Below are 18,560 nucleotides of genomic sequence, written 5' to 3' on the forward strand. Positions count from 1 at the left end.
TGGATGATAAGCCATTGAAGAACGGAATTCGATGATCAAGTTAATGATCAAATTGTCATGGAGCCGTCAGTTGATCCACCCATCGATGAACAACTCCCCGTGCAACTATCAGCTGAAGTATAGCAACTCCCTCGCAACCATTCAATTTGAGAAGCCATTTCGACTCCAATTCCGTAGATGAATTACAAGCCAAAGTCAGTAGAAGTGTAATTCAAAAGGATATCGGTGAGAATGAGGTACAACCATTTATGCATAATTGATTTTAACATTATATTCATTGTTTTAGAATTTAAATGCAGGAGAAAATTGATTGCCCTGATCATTGGAAAAGAAAGAAGGCAACCAAATTTTCACCAAAAGAGTTCAAAAGGACAAAAAAAAAAGTTTTAAATAAAAAGAGCGAGTCTATAGAAGAAGAGGATGAACCTAGAGGTTCTTAACAACTTATAGATGAACCTCGACCACCTGTGAGAGAACTGAAACCACCACAAGGGTGATAAACCTAACACATTGGTCTCTATCCTCGACATTTCCATAAGCTCGTTAGATCTATGACTTGTTGTTCCTAGTCCCAAATATTTTTTGGTCGGTATATAAAAAATGGAGGGGCAATCCAAAAACAAAGAATGAGGAGCAAACGGTGGGGTATACCTTCCAAACCAAAGATTTCTTCAAAACATTTGAGAAGAACACATGGGTGATTGGGGGTATGAGTAATTCTAAATTCTTTTATTTGATCGTCGAAGTTTTATATATATGATCGTTTGGGATTAGGTAAATGATCACTTATGATTAGCTAAACGATCGCTTATGATTAACTAAACGATCATTTATGATTATCTTAAGGCGTTTATGATTATCTAAACGATTGCTTATAATTAGATTAACGATCATTTATGATTATCTAAACCCTCATTATGGTTAGTGAAACAATCATTTATGATTATCTAAATGATTGTTAAGGAATAGATAAACGATCGTCTATGGTTTTATACTTGATCGCTTACAATGATATTATCGGTTTATAAGAGTTAACAATGTACATGCGGAAGCAATCAGGATTCTAAGCACTCTAACTACATTAATTTTAAGATTAAAGCATGCATGTTCATAACTTAGAGAAATAGGGTTTTAATAGACAATCTTTGAAGAACCTCCAAATTGGTGCAATCCCTGGACGAATTCTGATCAGGAACACTTTGTGGACCACTATTAGAGTCTTCTTCGCTACTCTCCGACCTTAGAATGAATTGTGGGATCCAATTTGTGATGTAATCATTATCTTGCTGGGGCTGCTACGAAAATCACTTCATCTAAATATTTGATTCCAGTGTCTCTACTGATTTTAGTGCTCTTAGGCTCAACAAAATCCTTGTATAGCCTCTTCAATTTCTCTATAAAGAGAAATATATGACCAGTTCGAATGAAGGGAATTTTGAGCTTGAGAATGGTTTTAGTGTAGAAATTTGGAAGAACAATTTCTTCTTCAAATTATCAACTTGCATGAAGTTTTTCCTCAACAATTTTTACTCAATTTAGAGAGGAAATACATACAATCATATTGCACCTAATGTTGACACCAAATTAACCATAGTGGGATTTGAGGTGGTAATCAAAGTGGGAAATTTTAGATTTTTCCACTAACTCTAATTTCAGTTTTAAAATAGAATTTCACAAAATTCAATTTAAAATGAAGTTTAATTTTAAATAAAATTAATTCAAATAATCAAATTTAAATGAAATCAGTTTCTTTAAAAATAATTTTAAATAAATTAATTCAAATAAATAATTAAACTATTTAATTAATCAAATTAATTTAATATCAAATATTAAACTAATAAAACACCAATCTCGAACATAAATCTCCATTCACGTGTACAATATTTAAATTAATTTTAAATATTTACAACTCTCCAATTTTGTTTAATTCAACAATTTCAACAATTAAACGTTAATTATATCGCATATAATTAACAATAATTTCCTAATTGAATTTGAATGTTTTAAATTTCCTCATCACACTGTTCTAAGGTTTAGTCTGATATGAGCTAGTTGGGGGACCTAATGGACCTATAGATTATAAGCTCCAATGATCTAAGACTAACAGACTAAACTCTTTAACATAATTAACCAACATTTGTTAACTATTGAGACACTCCACTAAAGTCTAGTTGCTACACTCTCCTCACTGTACATATATTTTTGTCTATTTGATTTAACCATGATTAGTAAGTCGATCTTTTATTGGTTGTTCGTAATTAAAACTGCGTCTAAATTATCGTTTTACTCCTATAAGTACATCTTGCTTCTTAAGTCCCATCGATCCTCTAATGAACAATTGGTCTATGGTTCAACCACCAAACCGAGTCCTTCTCAGGACAATGAGAGGGTGTGGCCTGTTGTTCAAGATCTGGAGTCGGCACTTAAAAGAACAACATATCTATTATCCCTAGAATCGGGTAAGAGTGAATTCCATCTTGTAGGACTATGTCTCCCAGCTATCTGCCCGGTCTTACTCCTAAAATAGAAGGCTTATCGAGTCAGCAATATTTAGCCACTCTCACCCATACAGATTAAAGGATAATCCCGAATAAATAGAAGTTCATGTCTAGCTCAGGATTAAGATCAAGTTACCTAGGTCATCGAATTAAAATAATCAATCTTAACAATAAATAACGTTATAAAGTAAAAGTGAATATTTCATGGTCCGATCTTATGTAAATTAATTGCATAGGATGCCCCCACTCGCATGTCTTCACATGAATGATTTAGAATCACATCGTTGTATCAAGTACAAAGTGCGCTGCATCCATAGTGTCCCTAGGCTAACCCAGCCTTATCCCTATACTATAAACCGTTTTGGCTATATACTCGAACTTGATTCATTTTTATGTCTCCATATAAAGTTCAAGTATTCATGCTATAGCCATGAGTTCTTAGTTTATTGGATTTAAAGTCAAAAGGTGCAATTTACATATTCAATAACATTTTTACTGAATAACCTCAATAATAACTTTAATATATAATAGAATACGTTTAATGTTTACAAACCACGAGTTTTAGGACATACAACCCAACATGGTTAAGCTACACTCCAGACTTGAACTTTTTCAATATCGGTTCATTGTGGTGGATTCGAGCTTCATGGTACATATTAGTGTAGTTGAAATTACTTCTTATTGGTAGCCAACAATTATAATTTCGCCCGGTCTTTTAACAAGATCCTTCATGGAGCGAGAAGGAATTTCTTTAAAGATCCAACCAAATGGTGTGGTAATGGAGAACAAAAATGTGGCAGTCTTGAAAGGATACACGAATACCCATTGCGGGAAAGATCATATTCTAATTTTAATTTTACATAACGCGTAAAGAATATATATGACGAAAATAGAATACACATGATCAACTAAGAATACATATATATCGAAATTAAGAAGAAGAAAAGATTCAGAAAACATACCTTTAAAGACTAGTCTTTTTACGATTTCCTCTCCAAAAACTTTGAACACCAACAATAAAAAACACAGAAACAAGTGTACGAAAACAATAGATACCACCACATGGAGACCTCAGTATTCTTGGGGTAGAGAACCGCAGAGAGTTTGTGGGTTTCTTTGAATAATTTAGAGAGGGAACGATTTTTTTTTAGAGAAAAAACACTTTTAAAAAACCTTTAACAACTTCAATATTTTCAACACCTTACAACTCCAACACATTTTGGAGTATTTATAATAGTGCAAGTGAAAGATGAAAGAACTTTTCTTTTCATCTTCCAAATAATAATGAGGATATTTATTAAAGAAAATGAACATTTTATGTAATTAAAAATACATATAATTACATAATGAAAATTTTATGTAATTAAAAATACATATAATCATAAACCAACTATGATCAAACCCCTCTCGAGCCAGGAGAGGGTGTGGTACCACATTGTTCAAGCCTCGGAATCAGCTCTTAAGGGAGCAATTGATTTACAGTCTCTAACTATAGAGAATAAGTTAATTCCTTCTTATGTAGGAGTGTTTTCAGCTCCCTAATCAAATGAATCCCAAAATGGTAGACATATTGAGTCGGTGAAACTGATCACTCTCACCCATACAAATCAAAGAACTGCCTTCATAGACAAAAGTTCACAACTCATTCAAGATTTGGGTCAAGTCACCTATGGTCATTATGATGAAATGCAAGTCTCATCTATCAATGGTATTATATAGAGAGACTATAGATTTCGTGGTCCGGTCTTATACAAACTTTTTGCATAGAATACCCCTACTCACATGTTTACACATGAATGATTAGGACCAGATCATTTGTAACACTTTACAATAATTGTAACAACTACAAAGCAGGACATATTTGTAGTGTCACAAGGATGTTGTGGTCTCATACAAATGTTGGTATTGCCATCATTACACGTTGCTATTAACAATATACCTTTGTATTTCTCATACAAATGGGTGCCATCAACAATGATTACAGGGTGGATGCAGTTCAAAAATCCTTTAATACACAAATTGAATGCCATGAAGATGTACTTAAAATATTGTTAGTCTTCTATTTCAACCTCAAAGATCGTGCCCAAATTTGCAAGTTTCTGTGCCTCATCATATGCGTTAACAAGAGCATATGATCCTTCCGACGATCCTTGTGCGTACACCAATCCGTACTCTCTTTCACAGTAAGCCCCTCCGTAGCTTACATTCACCTTATAATCTTGTCGGACATCTTTGATTATATCCCTTGGGTGGTATGTTTGACCAACTTGATCATATTTGAACTTAACTAAATATCCAATAACCCTACTTTTTGCTTGTCGTTGATTACCCAATCTCATCTCAAGAGTGCACATATGGACGCTCAAATATTCTGTCACTTTGAAGGAATCACGTCTTTCTAATTTTTTCCACAAACTCTCCACTTATTCCTTCACTGAATACCGTACAGTTAGCAAGCTCTTTTTAGAATTTTTTACACGATAGTCAAAGTTCTTTCTTATTGCAAGAATCGACAATTTAACTGATAAGTCATATTTCGAAAGAAAATTCTAACCAACCTTTATATCATCGTCCTATAGACAGTCGTTTGTGATGAGGCCGTATTACGATGGGCCCTATGATGGTTTGGGCATATCTATAAATGGTTGGGTTGGAATAGTGGAATTCATTTGGGCTGAAGGCATCGAAACTGGTAGGATGGGATCAGATTAGATTGGAATGTGAATGGAAGGTGTTAGAATTGTTTGTGGTCTCGAAGATTGTCCATATACATTATTATAATCGAACTATAGAGTATATCTAGATTGGATGTTGTGACCAATCAAATCTTCATTTCTATCGTCTGCCAGGTTACATGGCTCAATATTCTCATCTAGTGAAGACAATGTTGTGGAATATTATGTTGGGTTGTATGTCCTAAAACTTGCAGTTTTTAAAATTAAACATATTCTATTATCAATAAAAGATGTTATTGACATTTATTCAATAAAGTTGTTTAATATGTAAATTGCACTTATAAAGACTAAATCCAATAAACTAAGATCCATGACTATTACATGAATACTTGAACTTTATGTGGAGATATAAAAAGATGGATCAAGTTTGAGTAAATAGCCAAAACGGTCTATAGTATATAAATAAGGTTGGGTACCTTATTTTGGTAAAACTATCAGATGCAACCCACTTTGTAGTTGGTACAAACGATGTAATCCTAAATCGTTCATGTGGAAACATAAGAAGTGGGGGCATCCTACGCAATGAGTTTGCATAAGATCGAACCAATAAATAAGTCACTCTTACTTTATAACGTTTTTTACTGTTTAAGACCGACTTTCGAATAGATGATCTAGGTAACTCGACCTTAATCCTGAGCTAACTATGAACTCTTGTTTATTTGGGATTATCCTTAGATTTGCATAGGTGGGGGTTGACTCAACAGCACTGGCTCAATAAGCCTTCCATTTCAGGGTTAAGACCGGGTAGATAGCTAGGGACATGGGGTGTAAGATGCAATTCACATCTACCCGATTGAGGGTTAATAGAAAGGTTGTTCTCTTAAATACTAAATCCAGATCTTGAACAAGGGACCCCACTCTCTCATTGGCTTGAGAAGGATTCAATTTAGTGATTGGATCACAAACCAATTGTTCATTAGAGGGTCAGTGGAACTTAAGGAACGAGATGTAATTTCAGGGGTAAAATAGAATTTGTCCCAGTCGTTATTACGAACAACCTGTGAAGGGTCGACTTACTGGTTATGGTTAAATTAAGTGAATAGAAATATATCTACAATGAGGAGAGTGCAACTATCAAGCTATAATGGTATGACTAGTAGTTAACGAATATTGATTAATTCGGTCTAAAAAGTTTAGCCAATTAATCTCAGATCGTTGGAACTCATGATCCGTAGGTCCATAAGGTCTCTCTACTAGCTCGTAATACATTAACACCTCGGATTAGTGAATTGGGTGATTTTGAAATGTTCAAAATAAAAAAAAATTAAGTCTTTCAATTTGAAATGTTCAAATCGAATTTAAGGATTACAATTTGAAGTGTTCAAATTTTCAATTAAGGTTTGAATTTGAAATATTCAATTTCGAATTAGGGTTTGGATGATTATATTCGATATAATTAACGTTTGATTTGTTGGGATTGGTGTCCTAATTCTCCCGGAGTCTCGTTCTTTTGTAAAGATATACATTGTTTAATAAATAAAATAAGTGTTATTTAATTCTGATATTTACTCATATCCAATAAACAAAGCTCTTTGGTTATCTTATGTGAACTTAAGCATGTATATGTGATATATAAGTGGATCAGTGTTAAGTGATAACCTAAATAGGTCTGTAGTATAAGGATTAAGTTGGGATACTTAATCCTTGTGACACTATGGATTCGGCCCACCTTGAAGAGGTTTGTGTTGTAAACTACTACAGATGGTAGATCCTGACCATTCATGTGGAGATGTGCGAGCGAGGGTGTCCTATACAAAAAGTTTGTATAAGACTTGGACCACGAGATGACTAGAATCTGTATATAACATCGTTGATACTAGAGACTTGCAATGCCTCACCTAACTAAATTGCCGGAACGACCTCAATCCTAAGTGTTTTGGGAACTCCTGCCTTTGAAGGCAGTCCTTTGATTAGTATGGGTGAAGTGGCCAGATTGCCAACTCAACATGCCTACCTTTTTGGGGACTGTTCTAATTTGGAGCTGGGAATAATCCACAAGATGGAATTCACTTTTGCGAAGCAGGGATAAGTAGAGAGATTGCTCCCTTAAGGGCTGATTCTAGGGGCTTGAACATAGTGGCCACAACTTCTCTTTGGAAGAGAAGACCAAGTCATAGTTTATGTTCATTAGAGGGATCAGTGGTACTTAAGGAGACAAATGTTACTATAGGGGCATAACGGTTATGAGCCCAGCTGTACATTACGAGCGATCTGTAAAATGGTTGTTGCACTCTGATTGGTTAAGATGGATATATAATATATCTACGGTAAGGAGAGTTCAGCTGTCGGTTTTTAGTGGATGTCCTGGCTAATCAAGGATGGTGAATCCTGTGGCTAAAGAGTTTAGCCAGTTATTCACGTACCGTTGGAGCTTCAAGCTACAGGTCCATAAGGTCCCCTTGGTAGCTCAATGGATTCAGTTGAGGATCAGATTGGTGTTTGATTTGAAATGTTCAAATTGACAAGAGAATAATTTGATTATATATGATATAATCAGTTTGATGTATAAGATACATCTAATTGGAGGATTATTGATGTAAATGAGATTTGCATTAAGTACTATGGAATAGAAAAAAGAACTATGGTTTATATGTTTCATGAGATGAAATATTAAAACTATAGGTTATGATATAGTATGATAAGTTGGTTGTCATTTATATTTATCATAATATTAATTATTGGGATAATTAATTCTTTTTCTTTAATAACCAATTGAGTGGGGGTTATTATATTTTTTATGGTAACCGTGAGTTTAAAGGAAAATGGTTTTCCTAATTTTTAGAAGTTTTTCATAAAAGTTTTTTTAGCTTTCTCTCGGCAAAAAGAAACTCATGGCATTGTCAAGTAAATATAGATTTACTAAACGACAGCTGGACGAGCTAAACGATCGTGCAGTGGCGAGCTAAACGATCGTACAAGTATTTACTAAACGATCGCATAGCTTTTGCTAGACGATCGCTTGTCCGAAGAGTAAACGATCGTGTAGTGTTTGTAGGCGACAGACACTGAGCTAAACGATAAGCTAAACGATCGCATAGCTTTTGCTAGACGATCGCATAGCTTTAGCTAAACGATTGGGCATCGACCTATACGATAGGACTTCGCCATCTCCCACTTGCCCAGTCGTGTACACGATCGGTGTTTCCTCCTTCGTCTACCTCATACAAGTTCGAACAGAGCCCACCCTCTGGATTCTCACAACGAGAATACCAAGGTAGCCTTATTGGTGGTGTCATACTCAACACGACACCGTCGAGGTGCTGTGGAGGCCATTCGTGCTGTTGTTGAGGAGTTCGTGGCCGAGGCGATCATTGAGGATGAGCACGAAGTGTTCGTGCTGTATTACGGTCGTGTAGATCAGACATTCGAGGTTGCTGCTGTTCGAGCTGTCATGTGCAAAGGAGCGTGGAGACACATCTTCAAATGTTCGTAGAGTAATTCTCTTTGTTCATTTAAGTTTTCGTGCTGTAATTTCTGTATTAATTGTATAATCACTTGTTTTATACGACTGTAAATGTATGTTTCATTCATGATTGTAATTTGGAATAATCTTATTTCCGCTGCTCATGGAAATCTCGAGTCCGATTTCCTTCATGATTTTGTTGAAATTAAACGAAATTGGATAGTTTAAAATATTCAAATATGATTTAAATATTGATTACTGAATAAGATTCATGGTTAAAAATTAGGTGTTTGATTAATTTAATATTTTGATATTAAATTATTTTTTTAATTAATAATTTTTATTAATTAATATTTTTAAAAATAAAATCAAATTAATTTTTTCATTTTTCAATTCAATTTTAGAAATTATTTTTTAATAACCGATTTTAAATTTACCTTAGGCTAAAACGATCCTTTAGAAAAATCTAAACGATCGCTTAGTTAAATCCCAACGATCGTTTACCATAGGCTACATGATACGACCAACGCTTGGTCTTCTTCATCACGAACGATCGACTAACTCAAACTCTTTGAATTACAAACTCGATTGCAAAGTTTATTATGCCCAAAAAAACACAGGGACCCTTACAAATTAACACTTTGTAATACAGAAAGCTTTAATTTAAAGGCAATTAAACCCGAAACATTCATCAACTCATCCACAAATGCCACTTAACGATTAAGAAACCCACCATGACTTAAAAATGAAGTTCAACACAGAGTTTATAATTTGGGAAATATCAGAACAAACCTGGCTTTGATACCAATTGAAGAAATCAATTACGAGGATTTCCATCAAATTACAATCATGTATGAACATTACAAATTACAAATTCGAAACAAGAAACAAGTGGTATGCAATCAACACATAAATTACACCATGAAAAGTACAAAAATAAACAAGGAGAATGCTACGAACATTTTTAGACTCGTCCCCACGCTCCTTTCTCATGGAACGTCAAACACAGCAACCTCGAACACTCGAACAACACGACCGCAACACTACACGAACATTTTGCACTCGATCTCAGCGATCGCCTCAGTCACGAACACCCAAAAACACGAACAGCCTCCACAGAACCTCGATGGCGTCGAGTTGAGTATGACATCACCAAGAAGGTTACCTTGGTATTCTTGGTGTGAGAATCCAGAGGGTGGGTTCTGTATGGACTTGGATTGAGGCAGAAGATAGAGAAAACAACAATCGTGTACACGTTGGGCAAGTGGGAGATGATTGAAACCTATCGTATAGGTCGATGCTCAATCATTTAGCAAAAGCTATGCGATCATCTAGCAAAAGCTAAGCGATCGTTTAGCTCATTGTTTAGTAGCGTGTCTGTCACCTACAAACACTACACAATCGTTTACCTTTTGTCAAGCCGTCGTTTAGTAAATCCGTATTTACTTGACAAGCACCGTGAGATTCTTTTTCTAAGAGAGAAATCTCCAAATCAATTTTGACAAAAACTTAATAAAATTAGGAAATTAATTTTCCTTTTATATCACGGTTACCATGAACCACCAATAACCTCCCACTCAATTGGTTATTAGAGAAAAAGATTTAATTATCCAATAATTGATATTATTATAAATATAAATGATAACCAACTTATCATACTATATTTATAACTTATAGTTTTAATATTTCATCTCATGAAACATATAAACCATAGTTCTTTTTCTATTTCATGGTACTTAATGTAAATCTCATTTACATTAATCCTCCACTAGATGTATCTCATACATTATACCGATGATATCATATATAATCAAATTACCTTTTGTAAATCTCATTTAAATTAATCCTCCACTAGATGTATCTCATACATTATGCCGATGATATCATATATAATCAAATTACCTTTTGTCAATTTGAACATTTCAAATCAACACCAATAACTGATCTTCAACTGAATCCATTGAGCTACCAAGGGAACCTTATGAACCTGTAGTTCGAAGCTCCAATGGTACGTGAATAACTGACTAAACTCTTTAGTCACGGGATCTACTATCCGTTAACTGCCAGACACTTCATTAAAGACCGACAGCTGAACTCTCCTTACCAGATATATTATGTGTCCATCTTAACCAATCAGAAGTGCGATAACCCTTCACAGATCGCTCTTAAGTACAGCTCGGCCAATAACTGTTATGCCCCTGTAGTTCCATCTAACTCCTTAAGTATCACTGATTCCTCTAATGAACATAAGTCATAGTCCTACTATGACTGAGTCCTCTCTTCCAAAGAGAAGCTGTGGCCACTATGTTCAAGCTCTAGAATCAACCCTTAAGGGAACAATCTCTCTGCTTATCCATGCCTCAGGAAAAGAGTGAATTCCATCTTGTGGATTGAGTTCCCAGCTCCCAGATCAGACAAATCCCAAAAAGGTAGGCATGTTAAGTTGGCAATCTGACCACTCTTACCCATACTAATCAAAGGACCACCCTCAAAGGCAGGAGTTTCCAAAACACTCAAGATTGAGGTCGTGTCACCTATGGTCGTTTAGGTGAGAAGCAAGTCTCTAGTATCAACGGCGTTATATACAGAGTCTAGTCATCTCATGGTCTAGGTCTTATACAAACTCTTTGTATAGGACACCCCCGCTTGCACATATCCACATGAATGGTCAGGATCTACCATCTGTAGTAGTTTGCAACACTTGCAAACCTCTACAAAGCGGGTCGTATTCGTAGTGTCACCAGGATTAGGTATCCTACCTTAATCCTTATACTACAGACATATTTAGGTTATCACTTAAGGCATGATTCACTTGTATATCACATATACATGTAAGTTCATATAAGATAACCAATGAACTTTGTTTATTGGATATGAGTAAATGCCAGAATGAAATAATAATTATTTTATTCATTAAACAATATGTATCTTTATAAAACAACGAGACTCCGGGAGAATTAGGACACCAATCCCAACAAGTATTGCATTGAATACAATGGTTGAAGAAATTGTTGAAGGAGAAAGAAGGTAGGGGGGTTGAGAAGATTTTAAAAGTTGGGGTAAAACTGGTATTTCACATGGTAAAAAGATCGGCCATAGAAAAACTTTTAGAAATAGGTCATCCAAAAGTTTTTTGTTTCTGGGTCATTTTATGAAATTTTCCTTCTGGTTTAGAGTAGCATACAGGATTAATAAATGGAGGAACAAACTGTGTGAGAGAGATAAACTTGAAATGTGAAAGGAAAATGGAGGAGAGAAAGAGTAATAAGGGGAAGGATGATTAGGAAGGTGATGTAGCCTAAAGGAGAATTCTATCTAAGAATTAAGAATGTGGATTCTTTTATTAGAATGAATAATGTGTTTGATACAAGAGGGAAGGGTTCCTATTTATAGAATTCTATTACAGGTGAGGTAAAAAGGGAATTAACCTAGAATATTATCTAATTACCCAATTAACCCCTTTTTTTTTTTTACATCATTCTACCCCTCCAAAAAAGAAAAAACTAGTCTTCAAGTTTTAAAAAGAAAAAATTTATGTAGCAAACAAAGAATGGAATAAACTTGTTCAACGGAGTGTGACCAAACCAACCTCCTATATTTTGAACAAAAATATTATGATCAAAAGGATAAATTCAAGAAAAAAAACAATATGCAACCAAATGATGAACTTCTCCATCAACCATAAACCCAAAAAAGATGTTTCCATCAAGCTCATTCAAAACCGTATTCAAAGAACCAATCATTAAAAAAAAACACCTTCTAGAGAGAATCATTCAAGAATCACGTCTTCTTTATCATTCACTTCAAGTTCTTTGACAGTTCGGTGATCCATTTCCAACCCAATCAACGTGTCATTATTCTTGCTCAATTCTTGCTCGGTGTTCGATACTTCTTTTCCATCTTCTTCGTTGGATTTTTCTTCTTCACTTGAAATTATTTCCAAAGTAATATCTTCAAATTCTTGTTTTTCTTCAATTTTATCTTTAAAATTTTCTATTTGAAAAATTTTCAACCATGTTTCCTTTGTTTTTTCTTTGATATATGAAATCAATCCATTCTTGAACTCATGCAAATAAATTGATCAATATGTAGAGTCATTTTTTCCAAACGTTGGATTTCTTTTGTTGTTTTCTTTATTTCCTCTAATGCTATGGGATCAAAGTAGTCATCTTGTTGGATTCTTGAATATGCTTTAATCTCATAATGAGTATAAGGTTCATCTATTGATTCTCTTGAATCAACGTTTCTTGATCGTGTTTCATAACCAAAAAGATAATTTTGAGTCATAAATGTTTTTTTGGGCTATAAAGAACCATTCTTGTTGATTCTTGATGATTCGTTAATTCATCTAGCTCCCAATCTTTTTGTTGATATCTTGAAAAATAGGTTTGATTGGATCGTTGGGCTCTTTTTCGATATTGTCGCCTTCTTATTCCGTCCCAAACTACTCTTGAAACATTATCGAAGTCACTAGAACCACCAGAATCAAATTTCCAATGTGGATAATGATAGGTTCTTTGAGACAATCGAGCATGGGCAAAATTAATATGTTGAAATTCTTCTTCAGAATCACTTAAGTCAGAATTCCAACATTATTTTTGGAAGTAAATTTGATTTTCTTACCTACACCAACTGCTATATTTTTTCTTGGATATCTTTGATTGACAATAGTCCATTCTTGCAATCTTGAAATTTTTTTTATTTCTTCTTTCTTTTTTGTAATTTCAAGGGTTCTCCCTAATTAGATGTGTGTTGTTTGGCAACCAATACAACTCATGAAGCTCCTTCTTGTGATCGGTGTCACCAAGAGTTTCTTGGTCTTCACCGGTGCCAGTCAACGTGACCCAAATGGGTGCTCTGATACCAAATTGACATAGTCTAAATGAGATAAAAGGAGAATTATCTCCAAGAATCAAGATTGTGGATCTTTTATTAGAATGAATAATGTGTTTGATACAAGGGGGGACGGTTCCTATTTATAGAGTTTTATTACAAGAAGGGATAAAAAGAGAATTAACCTAGAATATTACTTAATTAACCTCGACTCTTCTTACATCGGAAGGAAGATGAAGTGATAGTGTAGAGAGAGAGAGAGGAAGTGGGAAAAAGAAAGAGGAAAATGCTAGCTTTGACATTAAGGAAATCTTTCATCCTTCAGCTTCATAAATTTGATACAACTTTCTTCAAGCGTCAGACTCATTTCACAAAATGTCATCGTTTCCACTAGGCGACAACTGCTGGCAATTAGAGAGGCGCCGGAGGAGGTTGAAGAAGATGGAGTCCGGAAATGAAAAAGAGAGTCCACGTTAGTGTAAAAAAAAAAAAAATACAAAAGTAATATTAAATTAATAAAATTTTCAAAATAACCCGATCGACTCATCATTTAACATCCACCTCATTTCACCATTAGTTAACTAATGGTTTAAGTAGTCTTAGAGACCATTTAAAATCATTTCTCAATCCTCGGAGACTGAAGTGCTCGTTTTGAAATTTCAAGGACTAAATAGACATTTACTTCAAAATTCGAGATCAAAAGTGCGTCTTACCCCAATGATATGATTTGATGATTTGTATTTTTTTGAAAATTGAATATTGATTAACTATAATCCTAACAACCACTAATTTAACTATAATCAAAATAACCATATTATTTATAGACTTCAAATCCATAAAACTCTTTCAATTCAAGTTTCTAAAACTTTTCAATGCAAGTTCCTAAAACTCACTCTTCAACATAATCTAAATATAAACTAGGAAAAAAAATTCTTTTTAGTTTCTATATTTCGAAGAGTAAAGGTAAGTGTTCGGTCTCTAAATTTTTAAAACATATCTTTTTAGTTGTCAGATTTTTTTAGAATAGTTTTCAAATGTAAATTTTAATATCCAAATTTTTTAGAATTGGTTTAAAAGGACCCTAAAGTATTTATTTATTATTATTTTATATAATTATATGAGGTAATTGTTTAAAAATTATTTTCCAATTTAAAATAATAAAAAATTACTGCAAATGCCTTTTAATTGAATTTATATTAAAAATGCAGCGACCAAAAAAGAACATTTTGAAAACTTAACACCAAATGCACTTATTCTAAAAACTCGAATACTAAATAAGTATGATTTAAAAATTAGAGACTAAATACACAAAATCTCTTTTGAACAATATTTACAAGGCAAGAAGGATTAGGGAGTGCATCGAGATATCTCAACTAGATTGACACGTCTCTAACACTCTTATGACACCTTAAATACACAAAAATTTTAAAACATAAAAAAGACTAAGGTAATTTTTTTTTCAATAAATTACATCACAAATTGAAGATATTCAATTGAAGCTTTCATACTTTTCAAACACAAGGTCACTTGGAAATTTTCCTTTTGTCTTTTGGTACAAAATAAATTTAAAAGTCACCCGTCAAAGTCTTCTTAAATCAATGTCCTTGAAGTAATTATTATTATTTTAAACTATATGAGATCATTTTTTAAAATTAATTTCCAATTTAAAATAATAAAAAATACTATTATAAATTTATTTTAAAAAGACAAGACTAAAAAAAAAAGAACATTTTAAAAATTTAAGACTAAATATATCCATCTAAAATTTCAAATATTAATAAAAATCAAACGTATGAAATTTTTAAAAACTCGAAGACTAAAAAGGTAAATTTTTCGATAAACAACACCACAATGGAAGATTTTCAATTGAAGCTTCATAAATTTCAAACACAAGGTCACTTGAAAAAATCCCTTTTCCTTTGGTACAAAAGAAATTTAAAAGTCACCCATGAAAGTCTTCTTAAATAAAATTAAAAAATAATAATAATAATCTAAGGAATAAAGTTTTAAAAAAATATATATGTATTTATGAACACAAAACAAAAAGTTGACTGACTGAATCATCACTCACTACCAAAATTACCCCTAAATCATTGCACACCACCCCACATGGGAGGGGCAATATTGTAAAATAAACATTTCATATATGTTCACACTAAGCTTCACAACCATTATAAATAGAGCAAAAGGATTGTTTTTTTTTTCTTTAAAACACACCCAATTCCACTCCAACCAATCTCCTTCAAAACACAAACCCACAACAACTTTTTTTTTCCTTGAAAAGTTTCAATTTTTCCACAAAAATTGAAACACCCAGTTGACCCAATTGGCCAAAATCATCAAATCTTGATCCAAAATTTCAATCCAATCCTTCAAAATTTGCAAATTTCCACAATGAAGTTAGTGATCTCAGCTTCTTTACTATCTGCAATGGTATTTTACTCTTCTCTCCTTCCTTTTCTCCACTCTTTGAACCTTTATATCTCTACAACAATCCACAAGAACTACATGTTCTTGCTCTGCAATGGCCTCCTTGTCTTCATCGTTCGAAATTCCGGTCTTATCGGCAACTCCAGCGACGAACAGAGTGGCAGAAATGAAGCTCTAGGGGCTGCAATGGCTGATGGGAACAGAAAAATTGAGAGCAAAGTTGAAATTGAAGAAGAAAGGGAAAATGGGTTGATTGCAAAAGAAGAAGAAAATGAAGAATTGATTACAAAGGATGAAGATGAAGAAGAAAGATTCAATTTTTATGAAGAAGAAGAAGAAGAAGAAGAAGAGGAAATTGACGAAGAATTGAATAAGAAATGTGAAGAATTTATTAGAAAAATGAAGGAAGGAATTAAATTTGAATCACAGCAAGTGTTTGTTTTGTAACTGAGAATTTATAAATGATTAAAAATTCTGACTTTGTAATTTTTTACTCTGTTCTTCACTTTCTCTTCAGTTGGATATAGAAATAATTTTTTTACCTTTCATTTTGGCATAATTAGGATAGAGAATTATGAAATTAAAATAAATAAAAAGCACACATTTTATCATAATTTTGTCTTTGAATTTTAAAAGATGTGCTAATGGTTTTGTGAAAGGAATGTTTCTGAATATATGAAGGTGAATGAGATTTTGGAAAATGTTTATTGAAATGTAAATTGCTACCAAAAAAAAAAAAAATTGAAACCAAATAAATTATACAAAATACCTAATGTATATACATAGGTTTGAATACTACTTTGGTCATTATATTTTGGATTTTAGTTTATTTTCGTTCCTTTATTTTGAAAATATTCATTTTGGTCCCTATACTTTCAATTTTAGTTCATGTTGGTCTATGTACTTTCAGATTATTTATTTTGATCATTGTACTTTCAATTTCGATTCATTTTGGTCCTTAACTTTCAAAAAGTGACAATTTTAATTATTAAAAAAATGAAAATGTAAGTACTAAAGTGGTCACTTTTTCAAAGTACAAGGACCAAAATGTACATTTTGATAGTGTAAGGACCAAAATGAACTAAAGTTAAAAGTATGAAGACCAAAATGAATATTTTCAAAGGATAAGGACAAAAATGAACCAAGACTCAAAATATAGAGACTAAGGAAGTATTTAAACCTATATATAATTGGTTCCTATTCCACATTTAGAAGTTTCGATTTTCTCGTAAAATCCTATACTTTCGTAATTTACTCAATTTAGACCATATTTATAACTATAATTCGTTGATTCTATTTATAATTAATAAAATAAATTATCTCTCTCTCAAAATCTTATTAAAGTGGCAAGAAAATTTATCGTGTCATTCTTCATAAACAAATAGAGGGAATATGGAAAATAAAGGAAGACTAGAACATGAAAGAGTACTCAAATTAAAGGAAATCCGTTACTATCCATTTAATTTTAACATTTTTCTCTCTAACGTTATGTTAATCCCTACATTTAAAGAAGTATAAATTTGAGCCGATTATGCCTTATTAGTTTAAAATTGAAATCTTAATATAGAATCTAAATTGATTTACTTATGAAAATTTTATGACATTAATTAATGTAATTACTAGTTTGAGATTTTAAATGATTACAACCCTTTTATAAATATATATATGTTCTTTTTCCTAATTTTTATTAGGTACTCCAACAAAATTTGTTAACCTATAATTCTTTGGAAAGGAATTTTAAAATTCTAATATATTTAATTCAAACTTTTAAAATATCATGAGTCAAAATTGAAAAGAATTTTTTTTTTTAATATAATAGGAGTAAGAAGATTTGAATTACAGACCTCTTAGTTTCTAACACATTTATATAGTATGTTTCCTTTGACATTGAATAACTGCTTAGTTCAAAGACATTTATCATGACATCTCACAGTTACAAAAACCAAAAAAAAAAAAAAAAAAACCAACCCACTCTTGATTTTATTAATTTTTTTGTTTATTAAAAAATAAAAAGTGAATTTGTTTGTTTCTAATCCTTAACTTCCTCGACAAGTCCATGAGGAAACATCCACAAAACAGTACATTTAGGGATAAGTTTGATAAAAGAAAAAGTTAAGCCTCAATGAGTCAGTGTCCTCATCCAATGTTTGGTGAAGAAATATACACATACATATATATATATATGTTAATGTGTGTATATATATATATAAACAAAACAAAGAAAAATGTTAAAATTTGGGTATAAAATATTTAAATGGTTCCAACACTCTTATAATTCTCTTACAAGTAGAGATGTCAACAGCATCTTTTGGGTTTGGTCTTTGGTCCCCTATCTTTCTACTTATTTTGTTTTTGTATTCTTGTTTATGTGTCCTTGTTTATCTGTCATTATTTGTCCTAATCTCTCTGTTTCCATTCCACAAGAAGCTTCCTTTGGAAGGATCACTTGACTCCAAATTTTAGGTCTTTTTGTTTTAAATTTTCCAAGTATGAAGTATTCTTTGTGCCAAAAAAATTGACCCTATTGGTGAACATTGACATAAAAGTCACAATATGTCGAGTTACTATGTTCGTGTCGTATCAAACCGTCATTATAGATGAACCAATTAGTGGTTTTTCAACTATGTTCTATCAATGATTATTCAACTATATATTGATGTA

The 18,560-nt window shown here is 32.6% G+C and overlaps 1 protein-coding gene across 1 annotated transcript; it reads left to right on the forward strand.

Annotated features, from left to right (window-relative positions):
- The first annotated feature begins 15,683 nt into the window (after window positions 1–15,683).
- LOC120078263 (histone H3.v1-like) lies at window positions 15,684–16,392 on the forward strand. Its single transcript, XM_039032487.1, has one exon. The coding sequence runs from the start codon at window positions 15,864–15,866 to the stop codon at window positions 16,344–16,346; it is 483 nt and encodes a 160-aa protein (XP_038888415.1). The 5' UTR covers window positions 15,684–15,863; the 3' UTR covers window positions 16,347–16,392.
- The last annotated feature ends 2,168 nt before the right edge of the window (window positions 16,393–18,560 follow it).

The sequence above is a fragment of the Benincasa hispida genome, chromosome 5 (assembly GCF_009727055.1).
Source record: "Benincasa hispida cultivar B227 chromosome 5, ASM972705v1, whole genome shotgun sequence".
NCBI lineage: Eukaryota > Viridiplantae > Streptophyta > Magnoliopsida > Cucurbitales > Cucurbitaceae > Benincasa > Benincasa hispida.